The following is a 22284-nucleotide window of genomic DNA, read 5'->3' on the forward strand; positions in this document are numbered from 1 at the left end:
CCATCTCGCTCATTACTCTTCACACACCCTTGTTTCTCACGCACTCCTAGCCCATTTCACTAATTATTCTTCATACCTTCCTTTTTTTTCTTTTTTCTTCTTTCTCTGACCCCTCTTTCTCTCAATTGTTCTTAGATTTTCTCTCACCCACACCCTCTCTTTTCTCCCATTATCTTTCCCCCCTTTTCTCATGGCAACAACTATCATATTCTCCCTCCTTTCTTTCACATCCTTATTTATACCCATCACCCACACTACACAAAAACACAAATTTTCTCACTCTCACCATCATTTTCCCTCACGCACTCTTCTTTTTTTATTCACTCATCATCACCCCACTCTCCAATTAACACACACTCCTTTTATTTTTTCCAACACTCACCACAGCACCCAATTCCTCCACTCCTGCACCGCCTACCACCACCCCAGTTGTCGATGCATTGTCAGAGCCATTGGAAACGTCAACAACCACTCAACATAGCACCCTACACCACACACTCATCCAGCCACCGCGCTCCATCGTTCGCTCTTTCTATTAGCATTAAACTCAAAGCTATCACAAATTGGTATCAAAGCTATGATCAGCATAACCAATAATTTGTCTCTGTCTCGACTAACAAATATATGTCCAATTATGATAATTGGAGCATCCAAATGAAACCCTTCTAGGATCCCAAGATTTTTGGGAGGTGGTTCAAGAAGGTTTTGAAGAATCGGGAAATACCACTAGTGACTCAGCGACCCAAAAACAAAATGTTGAAAGAGACACGATCGAAAGATAAAACAGCTTTGTATATGTTGTATCGAGTTGTTGATGAGGCAATTTTTGAGAAAATTGATGGTGCATCCACTTCAAAGGAAGCATGAGACATCTTGGAAAAGGTGTTCAAGGGTGCAGTCTGAGTTTAACAAATGCGTCTTCAAACTCTACGAGGTGAGTTGGAGACCATGAAGATGAAGGATTCAGAAGATGTATGTAGTTACATCACTCGTATGCAAACAGTAGTCAATCAACTAAAACGCAATGCAGAAACTCTCATGGATACAAGGGTTGTGGAGAAAATTCTTCGGTCATTGACTGATGACTTTGAAAATGTTGTATGTACAATCGAGGAGTCAAGAAACTTTGAAGAGATGACCATTTATGATCTCACGGGTTCTCTTGAAGCACATGAACAAGGAAAAAAAAAATCTTAGAGGAAGAGGTGATGTACGTGCAACATAACCAAGGAAGAGGGCATGGACATGGAGGTCGCAGTTTTGATCTCAACGGAGGTCGCGATTATGGAAAAAAAATGAAGCTAGGGGACAAATGAACTAGCAAAACTGGCATGGACGAGGTCATGATCGAGGTGGTCATTCAAATTGTCCTAACGTTGAATGTTACAATTGAGGCAAATATGGAAATTATGCAAAGGAGTGTTATGCCAAGAAGAAAGTGAAAGAAAATGCAAATTTGGTGGAGGAAGATGAGACAAAAGAGGAAGGAATTCTCATGATGGCCAATGAATGCGTCATTCTGGATAGTGACATGGTATGGTATCTATACACTGGTGTTAGTAGTCATATGTGTGAGCACAAACATCTCTTTCTTGATATACAAGAGAGAGAAGAGGGACATGTGTCTTTTGGAGACTCAACAAAGGTTCCCATCAAAGCCGGAGAAAAATATGTTTTTCTCAAAAGGATGGAAAACAAGGTACTATGGAGGACGTTTATTATGTACCTGACTTGAAGAGTAATATTCTTAGTATGGGACAATTATTCGAGAAAGGTTATTCGATTTTCATGAAAGACCGAATTTTTTACTTGAAGGACAAAAATGGACGAGTGCTTGCAAACATGGAGATGGCGAAGAACCGGATGTTCAAACTCAACTTAAAGAGTACATTACCAAAGAAGTCCCTTCTGATGAAAAAATTGAGCTTGAAGGTTTAAGAGAAAAATCAAGTAACTTGGAAGAATTGTGCAATTTCTTGACTAATTAAAAGCATAATCTTCTGAATGAAAGGAGTGTCCAGGTATATCAATTGTAGAGTGTTGCAGCAAAATTTGGTAACCTGGAGAGAAGGTTTACAAAATTGGAAGAAAAATGAAACACTTGACAATATCAATCCTTAATATGAAGCTTGGGAGCCTGATATTTATTGTTTCGTATCAACCTTATTGTGTTTTATTAATCGAGCCACGCAACAATATATTCCTTAGGATGACTCATATAAGACATCAAATACATGGATAAACACTAATAATAAGTCTGGATATAACACTCAACCTAGTGCAATGTTGATGAAGTCCACCTCTACAAGGAAACCTAGTGTTATAGAATTTGGATACCAAATTCTATAGCAAGTTTCCGTGTTATTGGTGAATCTTAGAACATAAAGCAACTTCAACATTTTGATGGTCTTGACCAGATTTTCATAAGCAACAATGGAAGTTTGAGTATTTGTGGTGTTGATGTCTTTTCGTTTGTCTCATCTTATGATTCACATGTCATTCTAAACCTAAACAATTTGTTACATGTTCCTTATATCACCAAAAATCTATTAAGTGTTACTTAATTTGTCAAAGATGATTTTGTTTTCTTTGAGTTTCATCTAGACACACTACAAGAAAATCATGAAATAGAAACTAGTTTTAGAGACAAAAAATAATTAATTGCTATAATGACTAAATTAGAGACCATTTTAGAGACTAAAAAAATTTTGGTTTCTAAATTAGTTTCTATTATTGTTAAATAGTTTATAATTTGGTATTTAATTAGCTACCAAGGTTTTAACTACCAATTATTTAGATTCTAACAAATATATCATCAATAAATGTTAATTCATTAATTAAAATAATACCAAATATAAATAATAAAGAATCACACTATATTATAAATATATATATAGACTCCTTTAAAACATACTATTAAAAACATTCAAAATATAAATACTCTCACTTTAATAATAAAATAATAAATATTATAATTTAAATTTTATATTAAAAACTAAATTAATGTTTTATCTTTTAGTGGTCACAAATAAATGTATTTTGTCGTTTTGGTGTCTAAGAATATTTATTTTTATCAGCAAAGAATAAATGAATTAAAATGGATGCTTTAGAAATATCTCAATCCTTATATAAAATTCATTTAGGGGTATCTCAACCCTTATACAAAGTCCATCCTTAAACCAAAAAGCAACTAAGTTAAAGAGGGTTCTAAAAGCTATAGAAAAGGACCAGCTGATGGCACAAACCTCAAGCCTTAAGCTCTCTACCTTGCCCATACAAGCAGCAAAACTCCAGCATCAAACCTGCATAATCATTCAGCTTATGCATCAGAAGTTGGAAAGAACAAATTCCTTTGTGCTTACTATGGATGGCAATAATATAGATGTCTAAGAAGGTGGAAAGCATCAGAAGGTGTCTAAGAATATATAGATGAGAATAAAAAAATTATTAAACCTAAAAAAGACTATATGTTCTCACCGGAGAACACTGTTCAATCAATACCGAAATGATCACTACCACTTCATCTCAAAATGACTATCAAGTGTTTGACAAAAGAACGATGTGGCAAAAAGTACAAATACAATTCAAAGTCAATTATTCATTGCATCAACAGTTCAAACACAATTTCTCTATTATTAACATTGAACGCACTCCCTTACATCATATCATTGGACTTTGTTCCATGCACCTAACATCTATAAATACACAACTCAATCTGATTTACCACAAACAAAGTGAAGGAGAACAAAAGGGCAACTACAGAAAAAGCATCAGAGAAATCAATTGGAAAGGAAGAAAACAACTAAGTTTTACACAAAAATGGGTGAAAGTAATGATCTCATCCCTCTTCTTACACCTTACAAGATGGGCAACTTCAATATTTCCCACAGGTACTTTCTCTTGCTTCTTTACTTTTTCTTCTCATTTTATCTATTTGTCATACATGCAAATAACATTTAACTTACTTAAACTTCAAACATTAGCTAAATAAGCCATTTTAAGATGAACTGTGTTCTTATATACATATTTGTCTGTGTCAATCATTAGGTTCTTTAATTTTCATTTCTCTTAATTCACTTATGCTTCTTTTATGTATTATCAGAATCGTTTTGGCACCATTATTTAGAGCAAGATCTTACAATAATGTTCCTCAGCCCCATGCTGTTCTCTATTACTCTCAAAGAGCTACCAAGGGAGGACTTCTCATTGCTGAAGCTAACAGTATTTCACCTACTTCTAAATAGTACGTCATTTGAAATTTAATTAACTACGTATCAAATTTAACCTCTCACATTATATATATGTATATACTCACAAATATTGCAATATACCTTGATAATTAACAATTGATTACTTAAAAATATGACTTTTTTAGCGTTTATCTGACTTATATGTGTGTTTCAATTTTGACTGCTTTATGATAGGTCTGATATTCAACATATATCTTTATTATTTTCATTTGTATAAAAATTTCATCTAATTTGATGATACTTGTTATGTCTATATAGTCACCCAAACGCACCTAGCATATGGTCAAGAGAGCAAATCGAAGGATGGAAACCCGTTGTGGATGCTGTTCATGCCAAAGGTGGAATATTCTTCTGTCAGCTTTTTCATGTTGGAAGGGCTTCAGAGCAAGGTATATAACTAACCTCATCACACTTTTCAGTACAATATATGCTTTAATTTACAGTTTCTTAGTCAATTTTATAGAATGTAATCGATCAGATTTTCATTAATTTTCCATACAGATTATGATCCAAATGGGGAAGCTCCAATTTCATCAACCAACAAACCATTAAAGTCTGGTAATGGCATGGAACCAAGGTCGTTACAGACAGATGAAATTCCTTCTATAATCAATGACTTCAGAATTGCGGCAAGGAATGCTATGGAAGCAGGTATATAAATGAGTTATATGAATTCATACTCTATATATAAATATCACATCAATTTTCAATTTCTAACCACAATTACTGGTATAGGGTTTGATGGAGTTGAGATTCATGGAGCACATGGTTTTCTGATAGAACAGTTTTTGAAAGACCAAGTTAACGACAGAACAGACAAGTATGGTGGATCATTGGAGAATCGTTGTCGCTTTGCATTAGAAGTTGTTGAAGCTGTTGTTGAAGAAATAGGAGCAGATAGAGTTGGAATAAGACTATCACCTTTTTCAGATTACAATGAATGTAGTGATTCCAACCCTCTAGCATTGGGTCTCTACATGGCCCAATCTCTCAACAAACATGGTGTGCTCTACTTGCACATGATTGAGCCAAGATGGAACATTTCTGGGGAGACTATGGAAAGCCCTTACACTCTTGCACCAATGAAGAAGGCCTTTAATGGCACCTTCATTGTTGCAGGGGGCTATGACAGAAAAGATGGGAACAAAGCTGTGGCTGAGAACAACACAGATCTTGTTGCTTATGGTCGTTTGTTTTTGGCTAATCCAGATTTGCCTAGGAGATTTGAGGTTGATGCACCACTCAACAAGTACAATAGGGACACCTTTTACACTCATGATCCAGTTGTTGGTTACACTGACTACCCTTTTCTTGAAGCCACTGCTTGAGGATCACATGAAATTTAAGTTAGGGTTTATTTTATATTCTTTAATATTTGATGTTTCAAATTTGTTTAATCTGTATTTTCATTTTTTGAACCTATAATATAATGCAACAGAAACAGTATAATATTTTACATGTAATAACATCAACTTTATTGATGTGATGCTTTGATATTGAAAAAGGAAAAAGTAATTTAAAAAACATTAAATGTGTTTCATAAGAAGAGGACTGCAACAACAATAACAAAAATACTCTTTCTAAGGTCTGCTCAAAACGGCTCAAAAAAAAAAATTATCAAGAGAAATAATTATGAGCAATTCCTTTAAAGTTATGGAATGGACTTAGAATTAAACTCTCAAACAAACTTAGAATAAAAGAGTTCTCTAATTTTTTTTCTTATTTGTCAATACGTGAGTTTTTTTTAAAAAAAAGTATATCTCTTATTTATCAAAGTTACTTTTAGAGTACAAGAGAGTTGATCCAATGTGTAAAAGAAAAAAGGTTTTGGATGTCCATATTTAAGAAGAGGGTTGGATCAAATAGGTTTAAATTATTAATGAAATAGTGATTAGTTCATATCTTAACTTTGAAATAGTTAAAATAATTAATAAAGTACATCACAAATTCATGCTTTCGATGCTTCTCATTTTATTGCTCAATACATTCATTCTTTTGTTAGATAGGATGAGAATGGTTTTCGGATTGAAGATGAATTTAATAGAGTTGTTTTCAATCTAAATCCTGATCGTGCCTATGAACCAGATGGCTTTGTGGGAGCTTTTTTTTCATGGTTGTTGGAATATTATTAGTAGTGAGGTGTGTGTTGCTCTTAAGCATTTTTTTCTCTCTTTCTGGGATGAATAATGCTAATTTGATTGTTTGATTCCTAAGTTTCTCAGGATAGAGGATATTAAAGATTTCAGACCTATTATTGATGTAGCAAATTTCAAGTTTCAAGTTGAAGATTATTTCCAAAATTCTTAGTGACACACTTGAAAAGGTTTGCAGTAGAATTGTTTATCATAACCAAAATGGCTTTATTAAGGGAGGAATATAAAAGATTGCATATGCATGATCTCTTAAGCTATTAACTTGATATCTAAAAGACTCAAGGGAGGTAAAGTAGCTTTTAAAATTGATGTTACTAAAGCTTTTGATACTTTGAATTGCAATTTTTTGTTACAGGTTCTACTACAATTTCTTTTTTACCCTAAATTTATCAAATGGATACATTGTATACTAGAGTCAGTTTTTCCTTCCAATCAGGATAAACGGTAGTTCATTTGTTATTTCTCTTGTAGTTGTGGGTTTAGGCAAGGGGATTCCTTATCTCCTTTTCTCTTTTTTTCTTGCAGAGAAGGTTTTTTGTAAAGATCTTTCATAGTTAATTCTTGATCAACAAATTCTCCCTATGGCGTGTCCTAAAAGAAGTATTTTCCATTCTCATATGCTAACGACATAACTGTCTTCTGCAGGGCCAACAAAAAATCTTTAACTACTCTTATGGACTTTCTTCATATATGTGGTGTTTTCTCTGGTAAGTGGATTAATAGTTCTAAAAGTTTGTTTTTTACTGTGCAGGACACTCCTTCTTTTTATGATCGCATTAAAAACATCTTAGGCAGCAATAGGGGTTCCATTCCTTTTAACTATCTTGGTCTTCCTATTTTTTTGAGTGCTCCTAAGACCTGTTACTTTCAACTTTTGGCTGATAAAAGTAAGTTAGCTTCTTGGAAAGGTAAAATCTTAAGCATGATGGGGAGGCTTCAGCTTGTTAATTCCATCCCTATCTGGTATTATGGCTTATAGCTTTCAAATCTATAGATGACCTCATTCTCCTTTAAAACATGTTAATAAATGGGTCAAAAAAAGTTATTTGGACGAGGAATGTTAATAAAAAAAAGGTCTAGTCCTAAGGAGTGTAGAGGGTTGCAGGTTCTAAATTTGTAGGTTGAAAATAAGGCATGCCTTCTTCAACAAGCTTGGGAGTTTGCTTACATCATGCCTTGGGCCAGATTTATGAAGTCTAAATATGTTAAATTTTCAACTTTTCATTCTTTCTTTATTTGTCAAGGGATAAAAGGCTATAATTATGACATTGTGCTTGAAAATACTTCTAGATTTGGGAAGGGTGATAGGATTAACTTTTGGATTGATTTGTGGTGTTCTCAAAGGTGTATTTCTTTTTTTTTTTTGCTCGGGTTTTGTATGAGAAACACTAGTACAGAAAATGGAATCTACGACCCCGTATAAAGACAGTTCATAAAGAACAGTAGTAATAAAAGAGGTGATGGTAACTTTGTAATTTTTTTCCCATTTTTAACGACGGTTCTCACCTGAACCATCGTTATATGTACATTCATGTGCAAATAACAACGGTTCCCTCCTGAACCGTCGTTATAAAGTTGCTTGAACTTATTCGTTCGCATGGGCTCTTCCTTGACACTCTCACTCTGACTCTTAACTCACTTCATCTCCTCTCACTCCACTTCATCTTCTTCCATTCTCCCAAGCGCCGCCCCTGCGCCTCCCTCTACCACCATTGCAAACTCAAATGGTCTCTCCTGCACACTAAACCTCGTCGCTCTCTCTCCGCGAGCACCGCACACTCTCCATCAACGCGTTCTCCATTAATGCACCAACACCGCGCGCTCCAACCTTTACGGTGTGCCGCCTCCGGCCTACCCTCTCAGGCTCTCTTCCCGTGCCCCAAGCTCTCTTCCTTGCCTCTCTCTCCCTCTCCACCACAGTCAACGCCTGTCTCCTTCGTGCCCCAACCCTCCGCACCTCCAGCCACTCCATACCTTCTCCACGTGGTGCGTATCTGTCCGTGTGCACAACCCTTCACACCGACAACACCTCCGGCGCCAACCCTTCACACAGGCTGCATTTCCACACGCTACCAGGACGTCCAACACCCTAAACCCTAAGCCTCCTTCTTACCTCACCACCACAGACGGACTCGGCTGCACACGCACATAAAAGGTTAGTATTTTTAATTAATTTTATAATAAATAAATATTTGCATGTATATGTTGATTAGTTAGTAGTTTAGGGTTTGTAGGAACTTCATTTAGTGGATATTTGATGGAGAAGAGTGATAGATTTAGGGTTTAGGATTTCATGCCAAAAATTAGCACGAAAAAACTTCAAACAATCATAACTTTTGACAAAGAAGTCGGATGGAGATGCTTAAAAATGAAAGTAGCTCGAAACGAGGTAATAAATCACGTGGCCAATTCCTGAAGGGGATTAGGGTCCACCAAAATTTCAAAAATCCACCATTTACTATTATTTTTTTATTTTTAAGTATTATTTAGGTATTTTTCAAGTATTTTAAGGTTTTAGTTCTCATACTTTCACTTGTCAGAAAATTATGAAATTTTGCATCATGTTTCCTACTGTAAATTAGAGATTTATCAAACCATTGTGATTATATTACATTCACAAATTTATTACTCATACATTACATAATGTTATGTGCTCTAACATGAAATCTTATTATTTCAATGCTTATAATATGCTGAGTGGGAGGGAAAGTGCAAATGCAAAAAAAACCCACTTGGATGCACCTTAAGGTATTTAAAGTTTATTTGTTCACTCATTTTAATGTGTCCAATTCACTTATTTTAACTTGGCAATGCAATAAGCAATTTGGATGTCAACTATGTTCAGCTGAAATTTAGAGGTTGGGATTAGGTAATACCTATATACAAAAACACTTGTATAGATGAATTATTAGAATGACATAGAACTTTTTCATATATTTGTAGAACTTTTTGTAGAATGTTATATGTACTAATTTATTGTATGTAGACTTTCATATTTAAATTATGATATTACATGCATTATTGTTATGAAAATTTAATATTTTATGCAAGATTAAAGTGAGTATATAATAAAAAACCATTTAAAAAAAATACATTTATAACGATGGTTTCAGTGGGAAGCATCTTTAAAAGCCCGCCAGAAGCACTTATAATGATGGTTTCCAAATTGGAATCGTCGTTATAAGTGTTTTTTTTTATTTTTTCATTTTTTGTGTCATTAATGTGTATAAATAGATGATTTATAACAACACCCGTAGTAACAACGGTTTTAGGATCGTCTTTATATGACCTTTTTAACTATCGTTAAAGGGCTTTTATGTAGTAGTGAAAAGAATAAAGTTCTCTACTATAGTTGCAAGTGGTTGGATTGGCAGTGAATGGATTATATCTTGTGATCTTTGGTTACATCCTGAGCTTATATCTTTGAATAATCTGATTGTATATGGTTTATCTGATGTTCTTAATGTAGTTTGGAAGACATTGGGCTTTTGTTCCAAATAACTGCCAGGAATTTCTTTGTTTCTAACTCTCCTTATGATTGGGATAAATTAGTTTGTTTCGTTTCTTTACCTCCCTCAGAGTCTCTTGTTTTTTGAAAAATTCTTGATATACACCTCCCTAAATATTGAGGCTCATAAAAAGGGTGTTGATTTATGCGTTATGTGTTCTTTGTGTAGGGTGAAAGAGGAAAGTATTGATCATTTAATTTTTTAATTGTTCTATTATAGAGTATTGGCTTGATAATGTTTTTCCATACATAATTAACATTTAGGCATGAACTTGGTTGCTTTCCTTAAGTCCTCTAATATTCCTATTATTCAGCATCTTAGACCTACCGTTATTACGTTCACTTTATGGATGATTTGGCGCATGAGAAATCATGTAAGTGCATCAATATGGATTATCCTCTCCACATGATTAAGGATCACATTTGTATCTCTTTCAAGTTGTCTAAGAAGAATATGTCTAATAATATTCATGATTTCTCTACTTCTTTAATGTTTGTACTAGATCCGGGAAAGTTATGACTCTTATTCAAGTCTTATGGCAGTTTCCGGAGGTGTGGTGGATCAAAGTTAACATGGATGGTGCTACTTGTGGGAGTCCTAGTTTAATTGCTTGTGGAGGCATTTTTAGAGGTAGTCTTGGTGAGTACATTTATGGATTCTCTACCTTTTTGGGGATTCATACTTCCGTATATGTTGAAATTATAGGTGTCATTGTTGCTATGGAGCATTCGTGTATTATTTCTTTTCATTTATTACATCTTACATTTTTAGGCAAATGATTGGTGAATTTCAAGGTGTCAGCCTAGATGAGATTCGAATATTCATAGTAATGTCTAACATGTAGTTTTTTATATAAAAAATAATAATTATTGTCTGGAGAAATGGATTACCATAAAGAGAAAGTGTTTTTCAATAACCAGAGTCATACGTCAATCCAAGATAATAGAAAGTTGAAATGGTTATGGTCTAACCTGTATGTACAACAATGTCAATCTCACATAATTGTTCTTTTAATAAACTATTTCACAACATATTGGCAATACTACAATATGGAGACTGAAAAAATGTTATAGAAATAAGCTACCATCGTCCAACTAGAATTGTCAATAAAAAACTTGTATACGACACAATACAAATACAAAATGATGTTGATGCCTAACAAATGATTAATCATTGGAAAAGTACTCAACTTCTTAACCCAAGTGTGCAACGTAAAGATTTCATTTCTCTCTATTTTTCTTATATATATTTATAATTAAATATTATTACACAATATTTATTATTATACTTTATAATTACTCATTATTTATTTACATCATCTTCCATTTTAATTACGATTTATTTCTCATTTTAAATTTTAATATTATAATTTATACACTTTATTTTTTTTAAACACAATGATACACTTATTCACTTTATTTATAATTTTTTAAACCATTCAATTATTTTTTTTTATAAAATATTCCAGCAATATTATTTAACTTTTGCTATTACATTTTTATATCTTTTTTTAAAAAAAAATACCATCATTTTATAATTTATTATAATTTTATTTATTATAATTTTATTTATTATAATTTTTCAACCAAATTGAATTTTATTATAAAAATATATCTACAAATTTATTACAATTTATTTTTCACAATTCAATTTTATTATAATTAAAAAAAAATAAAAAACAATTTTTCATTTATTTTTTTCGTAATACTTATAAAATATTTTATTTCATTCTCTTGATATAAATATTATCCTTTATAAATTTTAATATTTTTTATTTTTAATTGTCAAATTTTATAATTCCTTCTATTTAAATTTTATAAATATTTAAATTTATTAACAAAATTTAATAATTTAACCTTACATAATTTAATAATCATTTAAAATTCACTCCCCATTTTCAAAAAAGGTGATCTTACGTTGATTTGCCCACTCCCATCACCGTACTCCAACGTTGAACACCCTTCAAAGTTTTTAATAATTTAAATTTTTTAATGGAGTAGTGGACAAAAATGCCCTTAGACACATTGCCACGTCATAGTCGTATGTTGTGTGGTGGCGCATTGGGTTCTGAAGAAAGTACTTTCCAATTGAAAGAGAACGTGAGCCCTTGCGTCATATCGTGGGACAGTTATAAATTTTAATAATAATATATTGATTTTTTTTTTTTAATATTTTTTTATATTATTTAATTATAAATTTATTTTTTATTATTATATTATATCTAAATTAATTATATCAAAAAAATGAACGCCTTCAAAGAAGAATTCTGTGTTAGTAACATTTAATATTAACATTGAACGCACTCCCTTACATCATATCATTGGACTTTGATCCATGCACCTAACATCTATAAATACACAACTCAATCTGAATTAACACAATCAAAGTGAAGGAGAACAAAAGGGCAACTACACAAAAATCAATTTCAAAGGAAGAAGACAACTAAGTTTTACACAAAAATGGGTGAAAGTAATGATCTCATCCCTCTTCTTACACCTCACAAAATGGGCAACTTCAATATTTCCCACAGGTACTTTCTCTTGCTTCTTTACTTTTTCTTCTCATTTTATCTATCTGTCAAACATGCAAATAACATTTAACTTACTTAAACTTCAATTCATTAGCTAATAAGCCATTTTAAGATGAACTGTGTTCTTATATACACATGTGTCTGTGTCAATCAATAGGTTCTTTAATTTTCATTTCTCTTAATTCACTTGAGATAAAATTGAAGGGTTTTTGTTCTGTCATGCACCTACTTTCGTGGTCTAAAGTTTATATAATTATGCTTCTTTTTTGCATTTTCAGAATCGTTTTGGCACCATTATTTAGAGCAAGATCTTACAATAATGTTCCTCAACCCCATGCTATCCTCTATTACTCCCAAAGAGCTACCAAGGGAGGTCTTCTCATTGCTGAAGCTACTAGTATTTCACCCTCTTCTAAATAGTAAGTTATTTGCATTTTAATTAACTACCTATCCCTATCATATTTAACCTCTCACACCATATATCTCTCATATTCAACATATATTTATTATATAGCCACTCAACCGCACCTAGTATATGGTCAAGAGAGCAAATCCAAGCATGGAAACCCGTCGTGGATGCTGTTCATGCCAAAGGTGGAATATTCTTCTGTCAGCTTGTTCATGTTGGAAGGGCTTCAGAGCAAGGTATGTAACTAACCTCATCACACTTTTCAGTACAATGTCTGCTTTAAATTACAGTTTCTTAGTCAATTTTATAGAATGTAATCGATCAGATTTTCATTTATTTTCCTTACAGATGATGACCCAAATGGGGAACCTCTGATTTCATCAACCAACAAACCATTAAAATCTGGTAATGGCATGGAACCAAGGTCGTTACAGACAGATGAAATTCCTTCTATAATCAATGACTTCAGAATTGCGGCAAGGAATGCTATGGAAGCAGGTAAATAAATGAGTTATATATATGAATTCATACTCTACATATAAGTATCACATGAATTGTATTCATAAAGTAGACATAAAAAAATGCATTCACATGGATGAGTGGAGTTCCATATTAATACTATAGTCATGAAGGTCTTCAATTTCTAACCACAATTACTGGTATAGGGTTTGATGGAGTTGAGATTCATGGAGCACATGGTTTTCTGATAGAACAGTTTTTGAAAGACCAAGTTAACGACAGAAGAGACAAGTATGGTGGATCATTGGAGAATCGTTGTCGGTTTGCATTAGAAGTTGTTGAAGCTGTTGTTGAAGAAATAGGAGCAGATAGAGTTGGAATGAGACTATCACCTTTTTCAGATTACAATGAATGTAGTGATTCCAACCCTCTGGCATTGGGTCTCTACATGGCCCAATCTCTCAACAAACATGGTATTCTCTACTTGCACATGGTTGAGCCAAGATGGAACGTTGGTGGGGAGAATATGGAAAGCCCTTACACTCTTGCACCAATGAAGAAGGCCTTTAATGGCACCTTCATTGTTGCAGGGGGCTATGACAGAAAAGATGGGAACAAAGCTGTGGCTGAGAACAACACAGATCTTGTTGCTTATGGTCGTTTGTTTTTGGCTAATCCAGATTTGCCTAGAAGATTTGAGGTTGATGCACCACTCAACAAGTACAATAGGGACACCTTTTACACTCATGATCCAATTGTTGGTTACACTGACTACCCTTTTCTTGAAGCCACTGCTTGAGGATCACATGAGTTTTAAGTTAGGGTTTATTTTATATTCTTGAAGATTTGATGTTTAAAATTTGTTTAATTTGCTTTTTTGAACCAATAATATAATGTAACCGATATAGCATAATATTTTGAATAACAAAATGTGGTTGTCTCATTTGTTAGTTTAGTGTTAACATCTCCTAATTTTTTAATAATTGGTGTAGTGTAAAATATTTATGAAGGGTAAAATATCATTTTAAAAATTATGGGGTGTAGTTAAAAATTATGGAGGTGCAAGACAAAAAACGCCCATATGATTATGAGGATGGGTACACGGGGTTCTCCCGATCATTGTTAGATGGACTGTTTCTTCCTGCACATTCGTACCTTCTTCTCTCACTTCCATAAATTTTTGAATTTCTAAAAATACCCCTCTATAATATTTTGGATTACATAATTCAAAAGTTATTTTTTAAATTTGTAATTAGCTTCTGGATTACACAATTGAAAAATCTTATTTAGCTTCTGGATTATGTAATCCGGAAGTCTTTTTTCAAATAAGTTTACGGATTACATAATCTAAAAACTACTATATGGGAATGACAAAAGAAGGATAAAAATGTATTTCCATGTTGTGTATGAAAGTGGCAGAAAAAGATATGGATGTATGGGAAGAAACAGTCTGTTTTATACTGTTAGACTAAAATTTATAAAAAAAAAAAAAAAAAACATACCTACATTAAAATTGTTTAAATATTAAAATTATCATTATTTAAACGGTTTGTTCCAATATTTAAAAAGTTTGTCCCAACATTTAGAAATATTTGAATTATTATTTAATATAGTTTGTATTTTTATTTTAGCATTAAAAATAAAAAATTATGTTAATCGAATAAGAGATTAGCTCGTGAGCCTCTAGATAAAATCCATTACTGGAAACTGAAGGGGTTGTGCTTATTCATGAGTGAGGGTGTCAAGCTGAAATTGAAGGTGCTAAAATTTCCTAAATTACATTAAATAATGAATAATTAAGTACTTAATCATATATGTTTCCTATATGAATGATCGTTTTCTGACAAAATCAAGGTAAAAACTACAAATTTATATTCTCACTTTCCCCCTGTCTCAGAAAGAGACACACTGTTTGAAAAGGTGTAAAATAGAAGACTTAACATATTCCCTAACAAGCACTGAATTTTGTTTTAGTATAACCTTTGTCTTTAATAACCTAACAACAATCTAGTGGGAAAAAATAGCATGTCCATAGCCTTCTGGTATAGTTATATTTACAGTATCTGCACAATTGCATACAAAACCAGTAAAATCTGGAGGAAAAACTTTTTGGAGTCTCTTTACCTTTTTTCTTCCCCTCTTCTACTCTCTCCTCAATCCAAACAAGTAAGTTGTTCATCAGTACATACCCTTCTCTCCTCGAGTGCAAGTCTCTTGTGTAGCAGTTCTTGGTGACTAATAAATTCCATAAACAAGTCCCTCATATCACTAGCTCTCTTGAATTCTTGAGTTCCTGAGTGCAGAACCTTCAAATTGTTGCTTGTTGTTTCACCCTTTCCTTTTTGTGGTAAACTCTGCGAAGATAAAATCTTTAAGACAACAAGTGATGCAGCATGTGGAGAATCTTCCATACATTCCCTCATGTTAAGGATTGAATTCAACATCTTGAATATGAAAATATATATTTATAGGTTACAACATGATATTGAATGACATTATATGTACAAACCTTATATGTACAAACCCTAATACTCTTTTAAAAAATGGATATATATTTAACTTAATTTTACAAAAAACAATTTTTTAAGATGAAATTTGCTGCTAGTATAATATAGTTACATTTATAATTAATGTAGAATCTCTAACAAATATGATCCCATTATTCCTCACTATAGACGTTTTCTCTATTGAACTAGGTGACCTACTACTTTATCATAAATTTAAAGTATTCCTTAAAGTATTCCTGGTGTCCAAATTTGACGGAAATCATATGGCGAATAATTTCCATGCTCATGACTACTAATCCTGGAAATGTTCGCAAAAGAGGAGTCAAGAAATTTGTGTAGGAAAGATACCGTTGATATAAGCCCCAATGTTCCTATTGATGATTTAATTTTTTCCAGCCCCACTAGCTTTTCAAGTATCACCCATGGCCTGGAAAAAGATAGTGAAGAGATTAATTCTAAATTAGTAAAAATAAATATAAAATATTGACATATTCAGATTTTTGTAGGCATTGTAGTTAAATTATTAAAATAATTACTCCAAAAAGAATTAACAAGACCTGTTTCAACATTAAGTCGATTGACACAGACGTTTACTTTTCACAATTGAACCAACAATGAAAGTAGATTGTTTATATCTGCAAACATCATATTTAAGAAGTGTACATGCAGAATACCTGCCAGTTGAAGACGTTATGATGCAGTTGGGATCATTCAAAAAGCTACACATCTTTTGGAACTCTTTTTCAGAATCCAATATAATGGCTCCCCTGGTAAGTACCTCCGATGACAAATTTGGAAAAATTAAGACTCTAGCTGATACTGAAGTATGCCTATGCAAGAACTGTGTAACTGTAGATGGACATAATTCTCTACTGATATTTGCAATCAATATCATACACACATTTTTTGTTCCTTCAAGAACCCAATCTTTCATGTCATCACAGCTGACTATAAACCAAATAAAAGAAATCAGAAACTAAAGGGAAATCTGAGGAAAAATTAAAAGATATATATTATAGAACATCATCCTAAAATATATAAGAACAACCACACTAAATAAAAGTCAAGCCTGATAAATGTTATATATGGGTGCAAAGCATATAGGCTAATGAAGAAGCCTCCAACTTTATACATACGAACATGTATAATGGTAGAGAAAAATTGAAACATAAGAATGTTGAATAAGCATTTAACAGTGTCAAACAAGGTCTCCCAAGGATTTGAATCATTTGACCATAAAATTTAAAGCAGGATCGTAAGATCCCAAACTATTATAAGAAGTATATAAAGAAAGAGGCACAGAAAATTAACATAAAATTCACAAAGAAATACTTTAACCTGTCAGAAAAAACAAACATGGCTTACATTTTAAGTAGGAAGGGATAGATAAACATAAATCTAGGAATGTCATATTGTTCACAATTCATGACCGTAGCAATGATAGATCACTGCAGACGTAACGTGACCAAAGGGAAAAAACCAAACAATGCTCCATTTGTATACAGAAATTCACCAGCTTGAGAATTGTTGCAAAGACTTAAGATTATGCAAAAGTAAAGAGCAAAGCAAATTTCAATTAAAGAAACTGAACAAAATATAAGTGAAGAATATCAAATACACAAACAACCTAAATGAATAAAAACACAAGTTGTCAAGAATAGATAGATCCTATTTTTCATTTTAAACCCAATAACCATCATTCCATTTAAATTGTGTACAGTCTAACCATCAAATCAATAGGCCAATAGCTCATTTTTAATCATATTATGAGTTGTAGTTCTAACAATTTTACAATGACAATGTGACAATGTCAAATTTACTTGAACACAGTCTTACATGTAACCATGTAACCAGTCATGTAAACTTTGACTCAATTTTACACGCCTAGTAAATAAAATCATATGATCCTAAATGTTGACCTGTAATTTTGACAGCTTAAGACTTAGCACTGACAGAACTAGATGGACAATCATAAGAAGAGATCCAAAAAAATATCTGAAAACATGAAATGGATTTTGCAGCAAAACCCAGTGAGTCAAACCTAGTTCTACTGTTAAACTCTACTGTCACACAGAAACAAACCTTCGGGTGAAAATACTTTGGCAACAGACGGCTTAGCATCTTGTTTTTCCTGTCAAGTAATATATTGTCACGCAAGTAAGTTATCATGTCACGCAATGAAAATACATTCAACAAGTTAGTTGAAAGTACTCATGGTTACATAATAAAAAACATATAGTATTTGCCTCTTCTATTCGCTCAAAATAACCAATTCCACAAGTATTGCCTAAGCTTCCGTTCCATTCTGGGACAATTTCCATGCTAGAACATCCCCTTGATGCTGAAACAGAACGAGAGGAAAACAAATCTATTTTCCCCTTTGCCATCTCCAGAAACGAAACCAATACAGGATCTAGCTCTCCTTCAGGTTGAACTATGCAGATATCCTCAATTGTTGTAACAGTCAAATTTCCCGCATTTGGTCCTTGTAACCAAAAGAGTATGAAGTTGCACAAGCATGATTCCTCTTCTGCTGTCAAAGAATGCTCTCTTCGTTGCACCTATGAAGGATACAGAGGAAACAATTTAATTTAATCAAGAATGTAAAAGTTGATTGCGTTATTCTCCCAAAACTAAGTAAGAGACCACCAGCTTTATTTCATTGAATTTAGTATCTAGTATCTAGGACTCACTTAATGTTCATTTCAACTTGCAGCTCTTAAGAAACTTACATAACCTTCTCATAAACGTGGAAAAAATCATACATTACTGTATCAATGTAGTCCTCGAACCCATTATTTTCATAACAATTTAGCCTCGGACTCTGTCTTAATTTACAACAACTTTGGTTTCTAAATTTGATTAATTTCTCATGAAATTGAAAATTTTGGAAGCGTTTTTATATTCATGCGTCAAGAACAAAATTATATATTTACTCAAATAATGAAAATATTCATTAAATATGGCCATAGATCCACGTCAGTGAGCGCAACCTAAATTTTAGTCCATAATAAATGCTTGTTGATAGCATTTCTCAAAAATAAAATTGGTTCAAATTTGCTATAAAATTTAATGTAAATATTTTCAACTCAAATCAAAGGCTATTTTTATCCCATCTAATCAAACTGAGATTTTGAAACAAAATCAATTCTACCTTCGGATGAATATTCAAATTTCCTTGCAAATTTCATAACGTTAAAAGAATGAATATTCAGATTTCAATAAAAGATATACCAATGTCAAATTCCTATTTCAGTTCAATGAAAAACATATAACAGTTTCACACCACCATTTCCAATTCGCATGAAAGCAGCCACAATGCCCGCACCACAATCACAATTTAGAACCATGACCATCCCCAATGCTACACAATCATAATTACGAAATAAAATCTTCAAATTTGACTCCATAATTTAAAAATAATCCTATTCTGATCTTATTCCACATCAAAAAAATGACCACACAACTTAAAACTAAAAGTAAAATATTTTAAATTAGAACAAAAAATAAAAAGACTAATAATCTAGTCTTAAAATCAAGTTAATTTAATCCTTCAGGGAAATTTATTCATGATAACCACATTATCACCATCACACATGACATTCCTCAATCATATTAAGTGTCACTTCTCTCAACAAATGAGCTTAAAAGGGCTTTAAGAGACTTATCTCTTTAAAAAAGCAAAACCAAATTTCAAAATAATGGATCGATCATTATTATATCATTGATAGAAAAGCTATTATTACTTTTTAGATTATTTTAGTTTAGTAAGCAAATGCTGAAGCTGCTTCTTAAATAAATGGTTTTGAAAAAAAAAATTACTTAGAAAACATTTATTTTAAATTTAAAGAAACTGATGCTTATATTATTTACACAAACTAGCCACTTCCATCCCCAAAAGCGCTTATACCATATCATATAAAATCTTAAACCAAACAGAGCCTAAAGTTCAAAAGATGTAAAACACAAATAGGAGTGGCGAGTGGAGACTAACCCCGTCCACGACGGCGTCGTAGAAGCGAAGGTCATCGTCGCCGAAGCGCTGACACGCGCAGACCATCGTTCCTTTCGCGAGTAAACCGCACTCGCTGTCTTGAAGCTGTTTGGAGAAGGGCCTAAAGCGACTCTCGAAATCATTGAGGTGCTCACATTCCCCAAACTGGGAGGCTTCAAACGCGTGATCGCACTCGTCAGGGAAGTCCACGCACCACACTCTCAGCGTCTCTCCCTCCAACGAAACGCGCGCCGTGTACCACGCGCCGTCTCTGTAGCCTCTGTACTCCATCGTGTAACCGTTTTCGTTCGCCATCAACGCTCTCTGTCGCCTTCGAAGAATCTAGAACGTCGTTTTCTCTGCCATCAGCTTTGGAACTTCATGCTATTTTTGTAGACGTAATAATATTTTTTATATATAACTATTTTACAACCTAATTATAATATTACATTTCTTAATTTAAATATCTGTATCATTATAATAGTTTTTTTATATATAAAATTAAAGTTTTTGAATATATTTACTCTTTTTTTTAACAGATTTTTTTTTATTACTAAACTCATACTTAAATTTAACCTAATTTAATTCAATCCAAACCCACTTAAATCAAGTCATGAGGGATATTAAGTTATTTAATAAAAAAAATTATGTTTAATTAGATTATATCCAAAATTAGATTAAGAGTCTTTTTTATTTTATAATTAATATATTTAAGACACGTTAGTGTGATGAAAACAAAATAAGGTTGAAAGTTAATTTGGTTGTAGAACTGAAAAAAGAGAAGTAATAATTCATGTTCTTTAATACTAAGAACAAAATATTAACAATGTAAATTAACATTAATGAACAATAAGAAATTTGAAAAACTACTTTAATTTATTTTTTTTCTGATATGAACAATGTCATTTCAGAAAATGTATAATGATTCTCATTCTCTTTCAAACAGAATAACATCATGGTCAAAACATCATGGTTAAGGTATTCATCCAAAGGGAACAAGGTTGTATGGGTCAAATGCAGAGGTCTTTCACCAATGGGGAAATCATGCTTCCAGAAAATATTAAGTAGGGTGAGAGATTATTGAAGAATAATTTTTTTAATAATTTTTTAATGAAATGAAATCTTTTAGATTGCGTAACAAAATAATTGTGATTAAAACGAGTACAAAAATAGATATGTATATATTTATTTATTTTTATAATCGGCACCTCAACAATATATATAATTGTTAAGATAATATGTGAAATAAAAATTTAATGACATTAATTAACTACGTTTAGAGTTTAAGATTTAGTTATCCCATTAAATAAAATTCTCATTTAAAGAATTATGAAAGAAAATATCATAGAATTGGAGCCACTAACTTTTCCAAAAAAGTAAAAGAGAATAAATGTATAAGATGAAACGAATTTAATCTTTAAAAACAAAAACAAAATGATGTAGTATTTGAAATTATAAAATGTCTCACAATCATATGACTTTGGTAAGACGATTTAATCATTAAAACATAATTTTAAAAATACAACTAACATTAAGTTTTCAGATCAATGATCAATTTATATTTACTCATTCGGCTATTGAATAATTATTTTTATTGTTAATTTGTTGATCGTAAATAAGGTTTATCTTACTTGAGTAGTTGATGCATCATTAAAATCTTTTCAACCGAAACTCTTATTAGGAAAGAACGGTTGCATGAGAAAATAGTGCATAACTTTATTAATTTTAACGGTAATAAAATTTGAGGTGAGTGACATTTCACGTGTTCGAAACAATTTGACCTGATAACCATTCTAGGTGGTATGTCCCCAACTATAGCGTCTGGGATCCAGAAGGGACTGAAGAAACTGGAATGTTGGACTATGCATCCATGGCTACTTCAATGACCCACACTTCTCGCCTCTCTCCAAACCAAGGAACTCTCCTAGATAGTGTTGCTACCTTCGAAAATGATGTCTCCTAGGCCACCTCATTTATCTCACCAACACTCGTCCCGACATTACTTTTGCGATTCACAATCTGAGACAGTCCAACCCCACCACCTCTCATCAACAAGCAACCTCCCGCATCCTTTGTTGCCTCAAAGGCACTTTTGGTGATGGTCTCTTCTTTCCACACCAAAACACTCTTACACTTTGTGGATTCAACGACTCTGACTGGCCACCTGTCCCACCATCAAAAAATCGATTACTGGTTATTCAATTTTCATAGGCAGCTCCCTTATTTCATGGTAATCGAAGAAGCAACAAACCATATCTTGCAGTTCCTCTGAAGCAAAGTATCGAGCAATGGCTACTACTAAGTGTGAGCTGTAATGGATTTCTAAACTTCTCCACGATCTTCACTTCCCAACCACCCAACCTGCAAATTTATACTGTGACAACCAATCTGCTATTCAGATTGTCTCAAACCAAGTTTTTCATGAACGTACAAGCATATTGAAATTGACTGTCACTTGGTTCGTGAAAAGCTC

At 32.7% G+C, this 22284-nt stretch overlaps 4 protein-coding genes across 5 annotated transcripts; 3 read left to right on the forward strand and 1 right to left on the reverse strand.

The window, feature by feature from the left end:
• Positions 1 to 912: 912 nt before the first annotated feature.
• On the forward strand, positions 913 to 1938 carry LOC137809445 (uncharacterized). The gene is made up of 3 exons (XM_068610554.1): positions 913 to 1098; positions 1418 to 1699; positions 1816 to 1938. The coding sequence occupies exons 1-3, from the start codon at positions 913 to 915 to the stop codon at positions 1936 to 1938; spliced, it is 591 nt and encodes a 196-aa protein (XP_068466655.1).
• Positions 1939 to 3730: 1792 nt separating this feature from the next.
• On the forward strand, positions 3731 to 5647 carry LOC137810154 (putative 12-oxophytodienoate reductase 11). Its single transcript, XM_068611305.1, has 5 exons — positions 3731 to 3890; positions 4103 to 4243; positions 4509 to 4639; positions 4752 to 4901; positions 4986 to 5647. Exons 1-5 carry the CDS (start codon positions 3820 to 3822, stop codon positions 5576 to 5578), a joined length of 1086 nt encoding a protein of 361 aa, XP_068467406.1. The 5' UTR covers positions 3731 to 3819; the 3' UTR covers positions 5579 to 5647.
• Positions 5648 to 12279: 6632 nt separating this feature from the next.
• On the forward strand, positions 12280 to 14253 carry LOC137830854 (putative 12-oxophytodienoate reductase 11). Its single transcript, XM_068638289.1, has 5 exons — positions 12280 to 12442; positions 12721 to 12861; positions 12957 to 13087; positions 13200 to 13349; positions 13517 to 14253. The coding sequence occupies exons 1-5, from the start codon at positions 12372 to 12374 to the stop codon at positions 14107 to 14109; spliced, it is 1086 nt and encodes a 361-aa protein (XP_068494390.1). The 5' UTR covers positions 12280 to 12371; the 3' UTR covers positions 14110 to 14253.
• A 1070-nt stretch (positions 14254 to 15323) lies between these two features.
• Positions 15324 to 20198, reverse strand: LOC137832150 (uncharacterized). 2 transcript variants are annotated; one of them, XM_068640175.1, is made up of 6 exons: positions 19812 to 20196; positions 18064 to 18378; positions 17900 to 17948; positions 16492 to 16765; positions 16166 to 16244; positions 15324 to 15664 (listed from the first exon to the last, which is right to left on the reverse strand). In XM_068640175.1, the coding sequence occupies exons 1-6, from the start codon at positions 20124 to 20126 to the stop codon at positions 15464 to 15466; spliced, it is 1233 nt and encodes a 410-aa protein (XP_068496276.1). In that variant the 5' UTR covers positions 20127 to 20196; the 3' UTR covers positions 15324 to 15463. The 2 variants fall into 2 exon arrangements, with proteins under 2 accessions (XP_068496276.1, XP_068496285.1); XM_068640184.1 differs by lacking the exon at positions 16166 to 16244 and having other exon boundaries at positions 15471 to 15664; positions 19812 to 20198.
• Positions 20199 to 22284: the final 2086 nt, after the last annotated feature.

The sequence above is a fragment of the Phaseolus vulgaris genome, chromosome 11, assembly GCF_000499845.2.
Source record: "Phaseolus vulgaris cultivar G19833 chromosome 11, P. vulgaris v2.0, whole genome shotgun sequence".
In the NCBI taxonomy this organism is placed as follows: Eukaryota; Viridiplantae; Streptophyta; class Magnoliopsida; order Fabales; family Fabaceae; genus Phaseolus; species Phaseolus vulgaris.